The sequence below is a fragment of the Pararge aegeria genome, chromosome 27 (assembly GCF_905163445.1).
Source record: "Pararge aegeria chromosome 27, ilParAegt1.1, whole genome shotgun sequence".
Lineage (NCBI taxonomy): Eukaryota > Metazoa > Arthropoda > Insecta > Lepidoptera > Nymphalidae > Pararge > Pararge aegeria.
The window spans coordinates 3518776-3531688 of NC_053206.1; the positions used below are offsets into that span (position 1 = coordinate 3518776).

The following is a 12913-nucleotide window of genomic DNA, read 5'->3' on the forward strand; positions in this document are numbered from 1 at the left end:
CAATTTTAATATCGATTATAGGTATCGATTTTGTTGTGTCTATTTGTTTTATTATATATATATGCATGGTTATAATTAATAACAAACACCTCAGATTGCGGAAAGCATTCCGTATACAATACAAGAATTAATAATGTAAACCGGGCCCTTAGTTTACCTAATCGACTCGAACTTCGCCGGTTATTAATAAATTTAACACCAATCCTATCAATGTTTATTACTTACCTACCGAATTATTTAATATGTTTTTCATTACTATTCAGTACTTAATGAAAGGAACATTAATTTTTTTACTCGTTATTTATTACTTTCTCGATTGTTCTTAAAGAGCTTGTGTTGATCGTGACCATGAATTTAGGATTATGTATTTGCGCATTATGTATGTACATAGTTTTATAATTACATTATATATATATGTTCGGCAAAATTTCCGCGCTCAAGTTTTCATCTAATAACCAGCAGTTATGCTGAGTCGTAGTCATATTATTTTTGCGGCATATGGGTGCACCAACAATACAAACTGACGAAGAAAAAAAAAAAAAAATAGTGATTGTAGTTCAGTCTTGCTAAAATTATACATAATCTGTGACCCGTATGAGTTGGAGACGGAATAAAAAATTACAGGAATCCAGATCAAAAAGGAAATACAAAGGAAAAAAAATAAAAAAAGAAGTAAAATAATTAAAGTGTGATTAAATTGAAATGAAAGTTAAAAGAGTCTTTATGAGGTTTGTGTTTATAATTAGACACGGACAGCCAATACCGTGGGTTTGATTCCCGCAACTGGAAAATGTTTGTGTGATAAACATGAATGTGAAAAACTATTTTTTTTATTTTGGGGAGTTGGAAAAAAAAAAATAAAAAAAATTGTTTTTATCTTAAATCAGAAACTGTTATATAAGAGGGGATTAGAATTTATATGACAGTTTCCGATTTAAGTAATTTACGTTCATATTTTTCTGTTTGCAGTAAGACATTTTACACCTTTGAATTTACAGTGAGAGAAGCCGCGGGCAAAAGCTAGTTTTGGTGGTAATTTTTTTTTAATCTTTGACTATTGCAGATATCCACTCATGCTACTGCGATTCCAGTTGTAGATTATTGGGGGACGACATAGAATCTGCCCAAAACCTTGTCGGCATAATCGGTAGCCATAACCAAAGACTCCGATATCCGAGAGCTTTTAACGGAACACAAGCAGGCGTCGAGCTGTGCTTCCTTCGAAGTGGGCTACCTCACCTTCGTTGTCAGTATATAAAATAAATACAACACCTGTCAGTCAATGAGGGGTCTTCTTTATTTAGCGTAGCTGGTATGTATTCCTTTTTGTAGGTAACTTTTGTGAAGTAGTAGATATTTTGTGACAGAGCTCTTCTGGAGAAGCTTTACTGCCATGCTTATTTCTGTCGCCAGTACCTGATCGTACATCAAGGTCATATAACTTTTCCGAAAGTATCTAGTAGAGCCACAGTATCTAGTAGATCTTTTTGTGACCTAGCTCTTATGCGGAAGCACTACTGGCACGCTTGTTTCTGCCGCCAGTATCTAGTATATCTTTGAAGGAACTCTTCTGGGGAAGCACAACTGCCATGCTTATTTCTGCTGCCAATGCCTAGTAGACAGACTTTCTTTTTGTGACAGAGCTATTCTAGGGAAGCGAAGCAGAATTGATATAGTCTGCAGGACGTGGGTTGCCAGTGTAGACACGTAAGGCACTTACGTGTAAGGACTCCGGGCAGCACGTAGTAAGTACTTACGTGCAGTAAACAACAAGCTCGTGGAAACTGTCCATACGGTTGGGGCCAAGTTCTTTAAGACCCACCGCAAACATAGAACCAAAAAGTTCTCAGCCCATAAACTCGGGCTTTAAAGAGACAAGAAATGAGACAACAGTCTTCAAAAGATGCGTCTGAATATCGGCGTATTAATAGACAGATCTCGAAGTCGCAGACGAACGACTTGCGATACTTTAATACTGAGAAAATTAATCGCCATTGAGCGCAACAAAGGGTCGAAAGTGTTCGCAAGAGATCTGTCTATCGGACAGAGCCTTTTGACACGTCTGAAGACTGACAATGGTAGTCTAATTTCCTCTAAACCCGAGATCCTGAGTGAGGTTGAGAAATTCTATGGACAGTTATACACCTCAACACAAAAGCCTGTTGAATCTTTAGCTAAAAAGCTATATATGTTAGGAGTATCTCTACGTGATCAAATGAGTCAGAAATGAGGAGAGCCGTAGAAGAACTAGAGTTACTGACATCACCGACAGCTCAGCGAGTCGCGAAGCGCATTGGGCGGGGCACATAGCTCGGAGAATCGATGGACGTCGGGGTCTTAAGGTGCTGGAATGGCAACCCGCACTGGTAATCACAGCGTAGGTCGGGCCCCAACGAGGTGGACAGATGACATCAGGCGAGTCGCTGGGAGCCGCTGGAAGCAAGCGGCCCGGGACCGTGTATTGTGGAACTCCCTACAAAAGACCTATGTCCAGCAGTAGACGTCTGATTGGTTGAGGTGATGATGATGATGATGAAGGTTTTAAAATATAAATATACTACGACAGTAAACACATCGCCATCTAGCCCCAAAGTAAGCGTAGCTTGTGTTATGGGTACTAAGATAGCTGTTGAATATTTTTATGAATATAATACACATGAATACAGATAAACAACCAGACACTGAAAAACAATCATGTTCATGACACAAACATTTTCCAGTTGTGGGAATCGAACCCACGGCCTAGGACTCAGAAAGCAGGGAAACTTAAGATAGGCTTTGTAAGAGTTATAAAAAGCCTACCCTTAACTACTTATAACTCGTAATGGAGATTTTCTTCACTTTATATCATCTGCATTCTGCATACCCTGTGCATACCTTCTATGCAAGTCACTGCCAAGGCTTAACACCTGTAGCGGCCCTGCTGGCGTCAGCGGTTTCGCCGAAAGGCTTGTAGGAACGTTTGTGACTAGAGTGAGTCAGTTGTCCCTAGCCCGCCGCTCACTCTAGTCCACCTTGTGTGTCAGTTTTATTGTAAAGTTATTAAATATTTAAAGTTTAGTTTTAGCCTCAGTTAATCTTCAGTAATCTTGATAGAGAACACCGCGCTATACGAAGAGTCGTGGAGGTTTATATAGTCAAACAGTTCCCACATTGGTGACCCCGACATGTCCCCAAAACACTTACGCCTCAAATTGATGGACAAGGGCGGCATTGCAGGACTCCTTGAATGCAAAAAATGCTAGCGGTACCTACTGGATTCTTAACAGCATACATAAAATAGTAACATTTTTGATAACATTTAAATTTTCAGGTGCATTAATTTCAATAGCAAAGTCTCTACGTTCTAAACAGAGTTCAATAATCCACGAACTGTCATGGGGTATGAGGGGTAAGATTTTGAAAGGATACCAAAAGGATCTCCCGCCGAACAGACGATTTGCTATATCGCTACTGAGGGCCCATGAAGGTATTATTTAGCAACAGGGCACGGCAGGGTGATTACGTATCTCGCGACAGCAATGCGACAGGCGTAAATCTTGCAATCACTGCTGTCAAACGTCACTTTTGTTCATTTATTGCATGGAAGTGACGTTTGACAGCAGCGATTGCAAGATTTACGCCTGTCGCAATATATGTAATCACCCTGCGGGTGGTTTTTTTCGTTTTCTTTTTGAAGTTATACTTCTTTTGGCAGTTATGGGAAAAATGATGAGAGTAAATTTATGCGATGCGCGCGCGCCCCGTCACAAAAAATCGACACCCTGAAGTTAGCTGCAAGGTTTGACAGTGTACACTTTTAATTGCCAAGGTCTACGGGCTCATTCCGGCGAGCTTATTATATTAGAGGATTTCCAGTGATTCGATTGTGAAAAAATTGTAATGATGAATGAAACATAAAATGTAACCCTTTCCCGGGGATAGAATTGTTTCCTGCATGCTCCTCCCACAATAAGGAGGGTTTAGGCCGTAGTCCACCACGCTGGCCCAGTGCGGATTGGTGGACTCCACACGCCTTTGAGAATATTATGGATAGCTCTCAGGCGTGCAGTTTCTCTCACGATATTTCCTTCACCCTATTTGTCCACCTGAGGGGACTGACCAAAAGGACGGATAGGATTAATTCAAGCCGTGATACCGCTGCACAAAAAACATTCTAATTGATAAATTTATTTTAAGTACATAACCGTAGAGAGTGAACAATAATTTTTACTCCTTTTTCAGGTCCAGGCAAAATGAAAGCCAAGCAAGAAACACCGGCTGACGCGTTTTCACAGAAATCCGAAGACAACAGCATGAAAATCAAACTTTTCAGACTCATGTACGAGACGGTGAGAGACAGCGATTTGAAAGTACGTCGCGCAGAACTCGTCAAAACACAGTACACTAACTCCTCTGTATTCGAAATCGGTTTCTTAATGGGCGATGTCACAGATAAGATGAACGTAATGCACGATATTTCAATGACGCTGGCGAAACTGCACGAAGAATGGCGTCCGATCGAACACATAAATGCGTACGAACAGATCGCCAACAAGGCGATCGAAATCAGCCATTTACTCGACGTCGTCCGTGTTATTTACAAGAAAGTACCGATTGAGCATCGCCCCGGGGCTATGGAGCATGGGAGCAAGGAATTTGAGGCCGAAAAGTGAACGGAAAATTATAGCTGTCCTAAATCCCCACTCCCCCTTCGCCTACCCTCTTTCACCTCTTCCCCCTCCACCCTCTAACACCTAGCAACGGCTAGCATGGGCCGGAGACAATAATATCCCCGGGGGAAGGATAAAAATTTATCTTCTCCTACAGCTTTATCAAGTCTCACAGAACAAGCGCACAAGTGAAAATAATATCCAAATAATATATATATTCGTAATAATAAACGAGGTTAAACTTCTCTATTCCATGTTCCCGTGCTTTAGCAGGTGAACATGTTTATAAAAAAAACCCTGACAGGGGATATAATCGTGGGATATTATTATGCTCGCCCTACTGCTAGCTTTGGGTTACCACGGGCGGGAGAATCGAACGAACAGCTCTCTGGTACAGCACGAAAGTAGCTGCATTACCCCAAAGTAAAATTCCATATGACAATGCTGTGAAAGTCACTAAAATAGACCAGCCTAGCAGTTTCTACGTCGGTCATATGGCGTACCTTCTTTACCGCATAGGCAGCAGAACTAAGCCTGTTCGATAAATTATTTACATGAGGGCCCCATTGAAGTTTAGCATCGAACGTTATTCCTAGAAAAACTGTTGTATCCTCCAGGTTCAGTTCCTCATTATTAAGTAGTACAGTTTTCACGTGTTTGACATTTGGTAAAGTGAATTTTATACACTTGGTTTTTTTTCCGGTAAGAACCAAATTTTTAGCTTCAAACCACTGTACCGCTTTAGCGAAAGTGTTGTTTACGTCGTCAAAAGCTAATTCACGATTTTACATTTTTGTCCTCTCCCCGGGAAGAAAAATGTCTCCTGCCCATGTCAAAAGGTATATCTTGTTGGAGTAAATATGTGTTGGGTATGTATGGTGTATGAGTAGGTTTACCAGCCGTAAACCTCGTCATACTCCATGTCCCCTTACAAATTTTCATTTAATTTAAATGCAATAAAAAGCCCCCTTTCCAAACATAACCCCTTCCCCCCAATGCGGCTGCCCATCCTATAAATACTTGTAAATAGTTCAGAACGCAACCTGTGTTTTATTTAACCAAAATGCTTCCTCTATCCTTTGTATTTTCTAGATGTATTTTAACTGACGTCTTGACACAGCAAGACGTTGACTTGACGTTACAGACTATAGCGGCCAATTGGACCGTAAACTCTACTACTTGCTTTAAGGTGGCCGGTCTAAGATGACAGCTGATTGGCGTAGTAGGCAGCTACCCTGCTTTCCGAGTCCAAGGCCGTGGGTTCGATACCCACAACTGGAAAATGTTTGTAACATAAATGTTTTTCAGTGTCTGGGTGTTTATCTGTATATACGTATTTATGTGTATTATATTCATAAATATATTAATCAGCTATCTTAGTACCCATACCACAAGTACTTTGGAGCTAGATGGAGATGTGCGTATTGTCGTTGTACATTTATTTATTTATTACTATCTGTTGCCCGCGACTTCGTCCGCGTTTGATTTTGTTTTTTGATGTGGCATTCAATTTAATAGTATTTCTAAAAAAAAATAAAGTATTCAGTATCGCTAAGCCTTAGATGAGGGGTTTGCTGCTGTCCACTGAGGAGTTCTGTCCTCTATCTCCAAACACATTCATTAGATCTACATAAAATTTGGGCTTAATTAAACACATATTTTAACCTCTATAGTATGAAAATAATTATTTAAATCGGTTATAATACGAGTATGTCGGAGTTATGGTGTAAAATCGTCAAACACTTTCATCCCCTCTCCCAAAGGAACCGAGCTTAGCGTCGGGATAAAAAGTATCCTATATTACTTCTAACAATTTCAAGAATATATGTACAAAGTTACATGAAGATCGATTAAGTAGTTTTCGCGTGAAAGCGTAACAAACAAACTTACATTCACATTTATAATATTAGTAGGGATAGGGATTATAATGGTAGCGGGCAAGATGGTACCGTGCGGGCGGGTTAGAGGTATGGCAGTTATATTAAATCCATCCATTGTGTCTTTGTCGTTATCATGCACGTGGCGTAACGTCGGAATGGTTACGAAGTGGTTGTCCCACTTAACACGGCACGGTTTTAACTTTAGAATTAGATATACCTCAAATACATCGTTAGCTCTTTCAGTAACAGCTTTTACGCTTAAAGATCAAACACTGTGGGACATATAGAAAACATCGTTTGAGGTTTCTCGTAAGGTTAAATACTAGAAACCAACGACATCAAAACTAAATTAGTTACCCAAATACATGGTATACGATACTCGCTAATTTTATTCCAAAAAATAAAATAACATTACAAATGCTCATAAAATATTAATTAGTTACATAGTAATAAGAGAGTTTAGCTACTTTTACGTGCGCATACTTGGAAACATAAAAATGAATTTGCTTATGATTTTCATTATTTTTGGTAAGTAGATACAACTGAGAAAAACTTGGCCAGAGGATGTCGTGACCTACCCCTTATCTAAGTTCTAACATCATCATATCAATGACTCTGACTCACAACAGGGCGCGGTTCTCCTCCCACAATGAGTAGGGGTTACGGCCGTAATCCACCACGCCAGCCCAGTGCTGATTGGTGGACTCCACACACCTCTGAGGACATTATGTAGAACTCTCAGGCATGCAGGTTTCCTCACGATGTTTTCCCTTACCGTTGAAGCAAGTTTGTTGCTTGCTCTTTGAGTGATGGCATTTGAAGTAGATTCTTTATATTCTTTCTTTTAAATAAAATCTACTTATATACATTTATATATAACGTATATTTATTTAAATTATCTATGTATTTGTATCTTTACTTTATGGTATTTATGTACATCTCATCAGTTTTAATAATATTTTTATTAATAATATACATAAATAATTTCAATATACATATAAACACCCAGACACCGAAAACATTCATGCTCACCACACAAACAGTTTCCAGTTGTGGAAATCTAACCCACGGCCTTTGACTCAGAAAGCAGGGTCGCCGCCAATTGTGCCAATCGGCCGTCCAATGATTCGGTTATGAATTCGGTTGTATTTCTTTTTTATTTTCGGAACAAATTAATAATGCTTTCTTTTCATAATGCAATATCTGATTCCTGTCGTATTCGGTTCATAAAACTTATACTTACAATTCCGATATTCCGATGTTTCGCATCTGTCAAGGTCCCGTGACGGAAACACATTTTTTATTTTTTTAGACGGCCTATTGGCGCAGGTGGCAACGACCCTGCTTTCTCAGTCCAAGGCTGCGGGTTCGTTTCCTACAACTGGAAAATGTTTGTGATGAACATGAATCTTTTTCAGTGCATGGGTGTTTATTTGTATATTTTAAGTTCTAGTTATTCATAAAAATATTCATCAGCCATCTTAGTACCCATAACGCAGGCTACGCTTCCTTTCCTACCTGATGGCGATGTGTGTATTGTCGTAGTATATTTATTTATTTATTTATTTAAAAAATAAAACAAAAGAACCATTTTGTAAGTACATATTTTTATTCGTCTATTAAATTATCCTGTGACAGTTACTGAGAAATTCAATCGAAACATTTCTATTCATTTAAACTACGCAATATTTTTTTTATACAATTAGGTACATAATAACATTATGTTCTCGAGAGAAAAAATTATCGATATATCAGTTTGATATAACGGTTCATAAGGCCCGATTATGTATAAATCAGCAACTATACGAAAATAAGTGAAATGTCTTTAGATTATTTTCTTGTATTGATTAAAATAAACTTAAGTTTTTTAAGTCTAATTTCCCTAAGTCCGGTACAAGTTGGGACATTTTTTTCTAACCTGTTAAAATCAAAACAATCTTCTCGGTACTCTTTAGTTATCCTATGTTTTAAAAACAAAAGTAAAACTATAGCCAAATAATTCTATTTTTATATTATTTTATTTACATACATATATTTTTTTAACGTTCTCTCTTTCTATTTTCAAAATGTTATTCACACTGCAGAGCACCGAAAAGATATACATTTTTAGATAGGTAAGAAAAAAGAAATTTTTGCATGACATTTATATGCTAGTTTAAGTAAAATTCGCAGTAACTTTAACCTAACAATCCACGTTGAAAGATCGAACATTTTGTAATGAGTTTTATTAAAAAAAAAAATCATATATAAACGCTGTGTAACCAGCGTTCTTATCAGACTCTCAAACTATAAACCATGGAGCATCCGATTCATTTTTTTTTGAATTTTTTCAAGTTTTTATTTTTCTATTTTCGGATGGACACTTGCCGATAACCAACTAAAGGGATACTACTGCATTACTAGGGGAGTGGGGCGAGCGCGAAAGCTCGCCATGGGAAGAGTCCCAGGGCTCGACATTGGGGGGGGGGGGGGGGGGGGGAGTGGGAGACGTCGACCCGACAGTGCCTCGGCTCGGTTCGACATTAATCTGAGTGTTGGTGGACTTTTGGACTAATTATTGTTCAGTCCGAACGCCCCCGGGTCCACGTCCGGATGACTGGATTCGATACTGTAAAGAGACTCGACGATTGATAATTCACGAAACACGTTAAGTTCATTAGAAATTTAATATTCCTAACTTACACCGAGCGTAAGAAAATCGAGCTCCAACTGGACAGGTCGAGTTCCTGACAAAGTTGTATTTACAATAAAAACACACGAGGGTGTGAAAACAAACAAAATAATTTTCACTTGTGGATAAAAGATGGTTTCATATAGTTGACAATTTGCACAAAATCAGTACATATACATACAATATCGTAGTTACAGATCGGTACAGATAGTTTAGACTCGTGAGGGCGCGCGGGTATGTCTGCGTGTCCAATAGCTTAGGTGGCGCTGTGCGTATTGTTGTAGTATATTTATTTATTTACTATTATTATTGCACTTTTTTACACTTGCTTATTTTTTGAGTTCAACTCTTTTTGCTTATTTTACTCACGCAAACATTGTCACCGCGTGCACACACGAGTAAATATGACAGAAAGGATATCGCAACTTACGAGCGTGCGTGACTTGTGGGGGTCTTTAAACGACTTCCTTCAAAATGTTTATCGAATCGGTTCTTTTGTTTAAGTGTATAGACGAGCGCTAGACTGCAATCACACCTGTAAGCGATGATGCAGCAAAAGGTTGAGCGCGCTTGCCTAGAAAATGCCTAATTAATCTTGATATGAAGGTACTCATATTGTAGGTACTCAGTACTGGGGAAAATGGAAGCTGGAAGGGCATCCCAGATCCTTGCGGTGCGGATCAGAAACGAAGATGCAAAGCGCTTCGTACTAGTCCGCGGTATATCAACCACGTAGGGATACAGATCCTTACGGTGCCTCGCGGTTCGATGGGGGTAACTAGATAAAACAGTTCTTGAGCACACTCTCCGAAATACATCCAAAAATCAAAAATAGTTTTAACAAGATTGTAAGTTTCGGACCTTCTAATATATATTCGTATAACCGAAATATATATTTGTGCACAGCTCCGTCATTTGTAGACGGATATGCAAAAAAACCTTTTTTTTTGTTCGAAAGAGTCTCATTCCAAAATGGTCCCATTTCAATTTTACTGATACGATCAAGAGTTTCGGAGATAGACAACGGAATTTTTTAAATAGTCAACCGCGATGGCTGCTTTCGCATAAAAGTGCGTTTTTTCACAATACCACGCAACATAACGTCACGCCTGTAAACTCGAAAGGGTTACGCAGACGTATTCAGTATGTCAGGTTACACCAACATTTTCTAGCAACAGTAATAGTTACAATTTTTTTCGGCACTGAAAGCTAGTATTCAAGCTGGATTCATACCAAATTTAATAACCCTTTTAGTAAATATAAAAGTTAAAAAGGAAGACTGTTTTTCGTTTGTAAAAAAAAATATAAGTAAATTATGACATTATCAAGCACGCACGCTCGCGGATTGCGTACAATATATTGTAATATTCAAAGCCGCTAATAAAAAATGGCATTTCATTTTTCATCCGCAAAAGCTGCGATGCTTTCGCGTCGCGCAGATTGTTTACGATATTCTTTATCAGTACAAGTCAGTTGCAAACGTTCATCATATCCACCCATTACCGGCCCACTACAGAACACGGGTCTCCCCCCACAATGAGAAGGGGTTAAGGCCGTAGTCCACCACGCTGGCCCGGTGCGGATTGGTTGACTCCACATACCTTTGAGAACATTATGTAGAACTGTCAGGCATACAGGTTTCCTCACTATGTTTTAATTAACCGTTGAAGCAAGTGATATTTTAATTACTTATGAAAAAAAAGAATGAGGGGCGTGCTGGGATTCGAACTCGGCCCCCCGAAAGTGAGGTCGAACTATCACAATATTACAATCGCAATATTGCTAATTATTTGTTTATTATCTGACAAAGAATCATAATTATTAGTTAGTTCGATAAGATTCTAACAGATGGCGGTTTACGATAGCCAGTTGACTGGATTGATTAAGTAACCAATAGATGGCGCTCATATAAATGCGAAATTGTGTTCGTTTGTCCGTGCTTCACGCAATAACTTATCAACCAATCAACTTAATATTTGGCATAGAGTTAGTTGAAAGTACGGCCACTTTTTATCCCAGGATTTTTTAAAACATGTAATAAGCGCGGACGTCTCAACATGGATAACGGCTATTGCAGTATAAAATACTGTGGTGACGGTAGATCAGAATACAGGTGTCACCAACCTTTTTCTTCCCGCGGGTGTCGTACGAGGCGACTAAGCGAATATAACGGAGAGCGGGCAGCACTGTACTACAACTAGCATCTACTGCGACCCGTCTGCCAAGTGCGGTGATTATTGGCTACCCTCGCAGGGCTAGCAAAGGCACTAGACAAAAATATTAACCCCTGACAAGGAATATAATTAATGCCCACCTGCAAAGCACGGTAATAGGTAATAGAAGAAGTTTTCAGCCGTTAATATTACAAATACATTATTTGGTTAGGCGTAAACGTCCATTAGCGTGGTTTACATGGAAGACAAGGTATTCGGTAAATAACTTAATCGTGCGTGCAATGCTTTCAACAGCAAATATTGTGAGACGGACATTTTCATGTCAAAATTGGCACTTTTAGGAAATTTATTATGGCAAAATAAGTATTAAAAGCTTTAAAGTTTTGGTTTTAATTTATTTTTTTTGTATAATTTTCGCTCGGTAGGTACTTATTCCTAAGCAATTGTGGTTAATGTTATCGTATTATAAGTATAACTAAGTTGTGGAAACTTCATTGGTTTATGTGATACAGGGCTGTAATTTATTTCTGGAGTATGTACAGACGGCGTATCTAGCGTTTACATGGACACTGCCCGACTTTGTGGTGAGCTTCTTGGTTTAGCTCTGTAAATTTTATATTCCGTACCGTGTTTTAATTTTATTTTTATTATGTATAGACTGAAGGTTTTGGCATGGATGAAGCAGTCGTAAACACGTCTGTGAGCACACAGGGTCCCCCTGAAAACCAGCGCCGCAGCTCGCTGCGGCTTCGTGCTGAGGCGGAACCCTATTTGTCCACATGCTTTATGTTACATATATTTTTGTATTACAATTGTAAGCGATTTTGTGGGCAAATATAAATTTCATTTCATTTCATTTCATTTCATTTCATATAAAAATACGGCATTACTTTTAAGTGTTTCCCTTGAAAAGCTAATAAATAAATAGCTAAAAATATTTCCACTTGTGCGCCAGTACTCTGAGAGTTGGTATAGCTGTGGGAGAAGGTAAGGTAATTTTTTATACTTTCCCCGGGGAAATATTTTTATAATTGTCTCCTGCCCATGCTAGCCGTGCTGGTAGGAGAGGCCTTTAGCCCAGCAGTGGACAGTCATATGCTATTGGCTGATGATCCCCTCAGTTGCATCCAGTGGCTTGCACTTCATACGTGCACAAAAGCACTGCCTACCCATAAAACTAATATTTAACTCGTAAAGAAGGAGAATTTGAGCTGTTTTATGTATTTTTCTGCTGTATGCATACCCTGGTAGGAAACCCAGTTCACGCCACTGGTTGCATCGTACGACACCCGCGGAGAGGCGTTAATATTATGATACGCATTAACCAAAATACATTTTAAACTATTCCGGCCAGATCAGTGGCGTGCATAGAGGGTATGCACAGGGTATGCAAATGATATAAAACGAAGAAAATCTCCAGTACGAGTGGTAAATACTTAAGGGTAGGCTTTTTATAACTCTCACAATGCCTATCCTTAAGTTTTTTGTATCTCGTACCGGAGATTTTCTTCATTTGATATAATCTGCATACCATGT

The 12913-nt window shown here is 38.9% G+C and overlaps 1 protein-coding gene across 4 annotated transcripts; it reads left to right on the plus strand.

The window, feature by feature from the left end:
- Positions 1-334: 334 nt before the first annotated feature.
- LOC120635597 lies at positions 335-4786 on the plus strand. Of its 4 annotated transcripts, none has more exons than XM_039906607.1 (3): positions 335-379; positions 3314-3469; positions 4225-4786. In XM_039906607.1, the coding sequence occupies exons 1-3, from the start codon at positions 349-351 to the stop codon at positions 4653-4655; spliced, it is 618 nt and encodes a 205-aa protein (XP_039762541.1). In that variant the 5' UTR covers positions 335-348; the 3' UTR covers positions 4656-4786. The 4 variants fall into 4 exon arrangements, with proteins under 4 accessions (XP_039762541.1, XP_039762544.1, XP_039762542.1 ...); XM_039906610.1 differs by lacking the exon at positions 335-379 and adding an exon at positions 698-728; XM_039906608.1 differs by lacking the exon at positions 335-379 and adding an exon at positions 1124-1312.
- Positions 4787-12913: the final 8127 nt, after the last annotated feature.

Coding starts and splice junctions, on each gene's coding strand:
- LOC120635597 (XM_039906607.1), top strand. CDS start 349: ATGAATTTAGGATTATGTATTTGCGCATTAT. Junction 380..3,313: donor ATTATGTATTTGCGCATTAT/GTATGTACATAG, acceptor TTAAATTTTCAG/GTGCATTAATTTCAATAGCA. Junction 3,470..4,224: donor GCTACTGAGGGCCCATGAAG/GTATTATTTAGC, acceptor CTCCTTTTTCAG/GTCCAGGCAAAATGAAAGCC.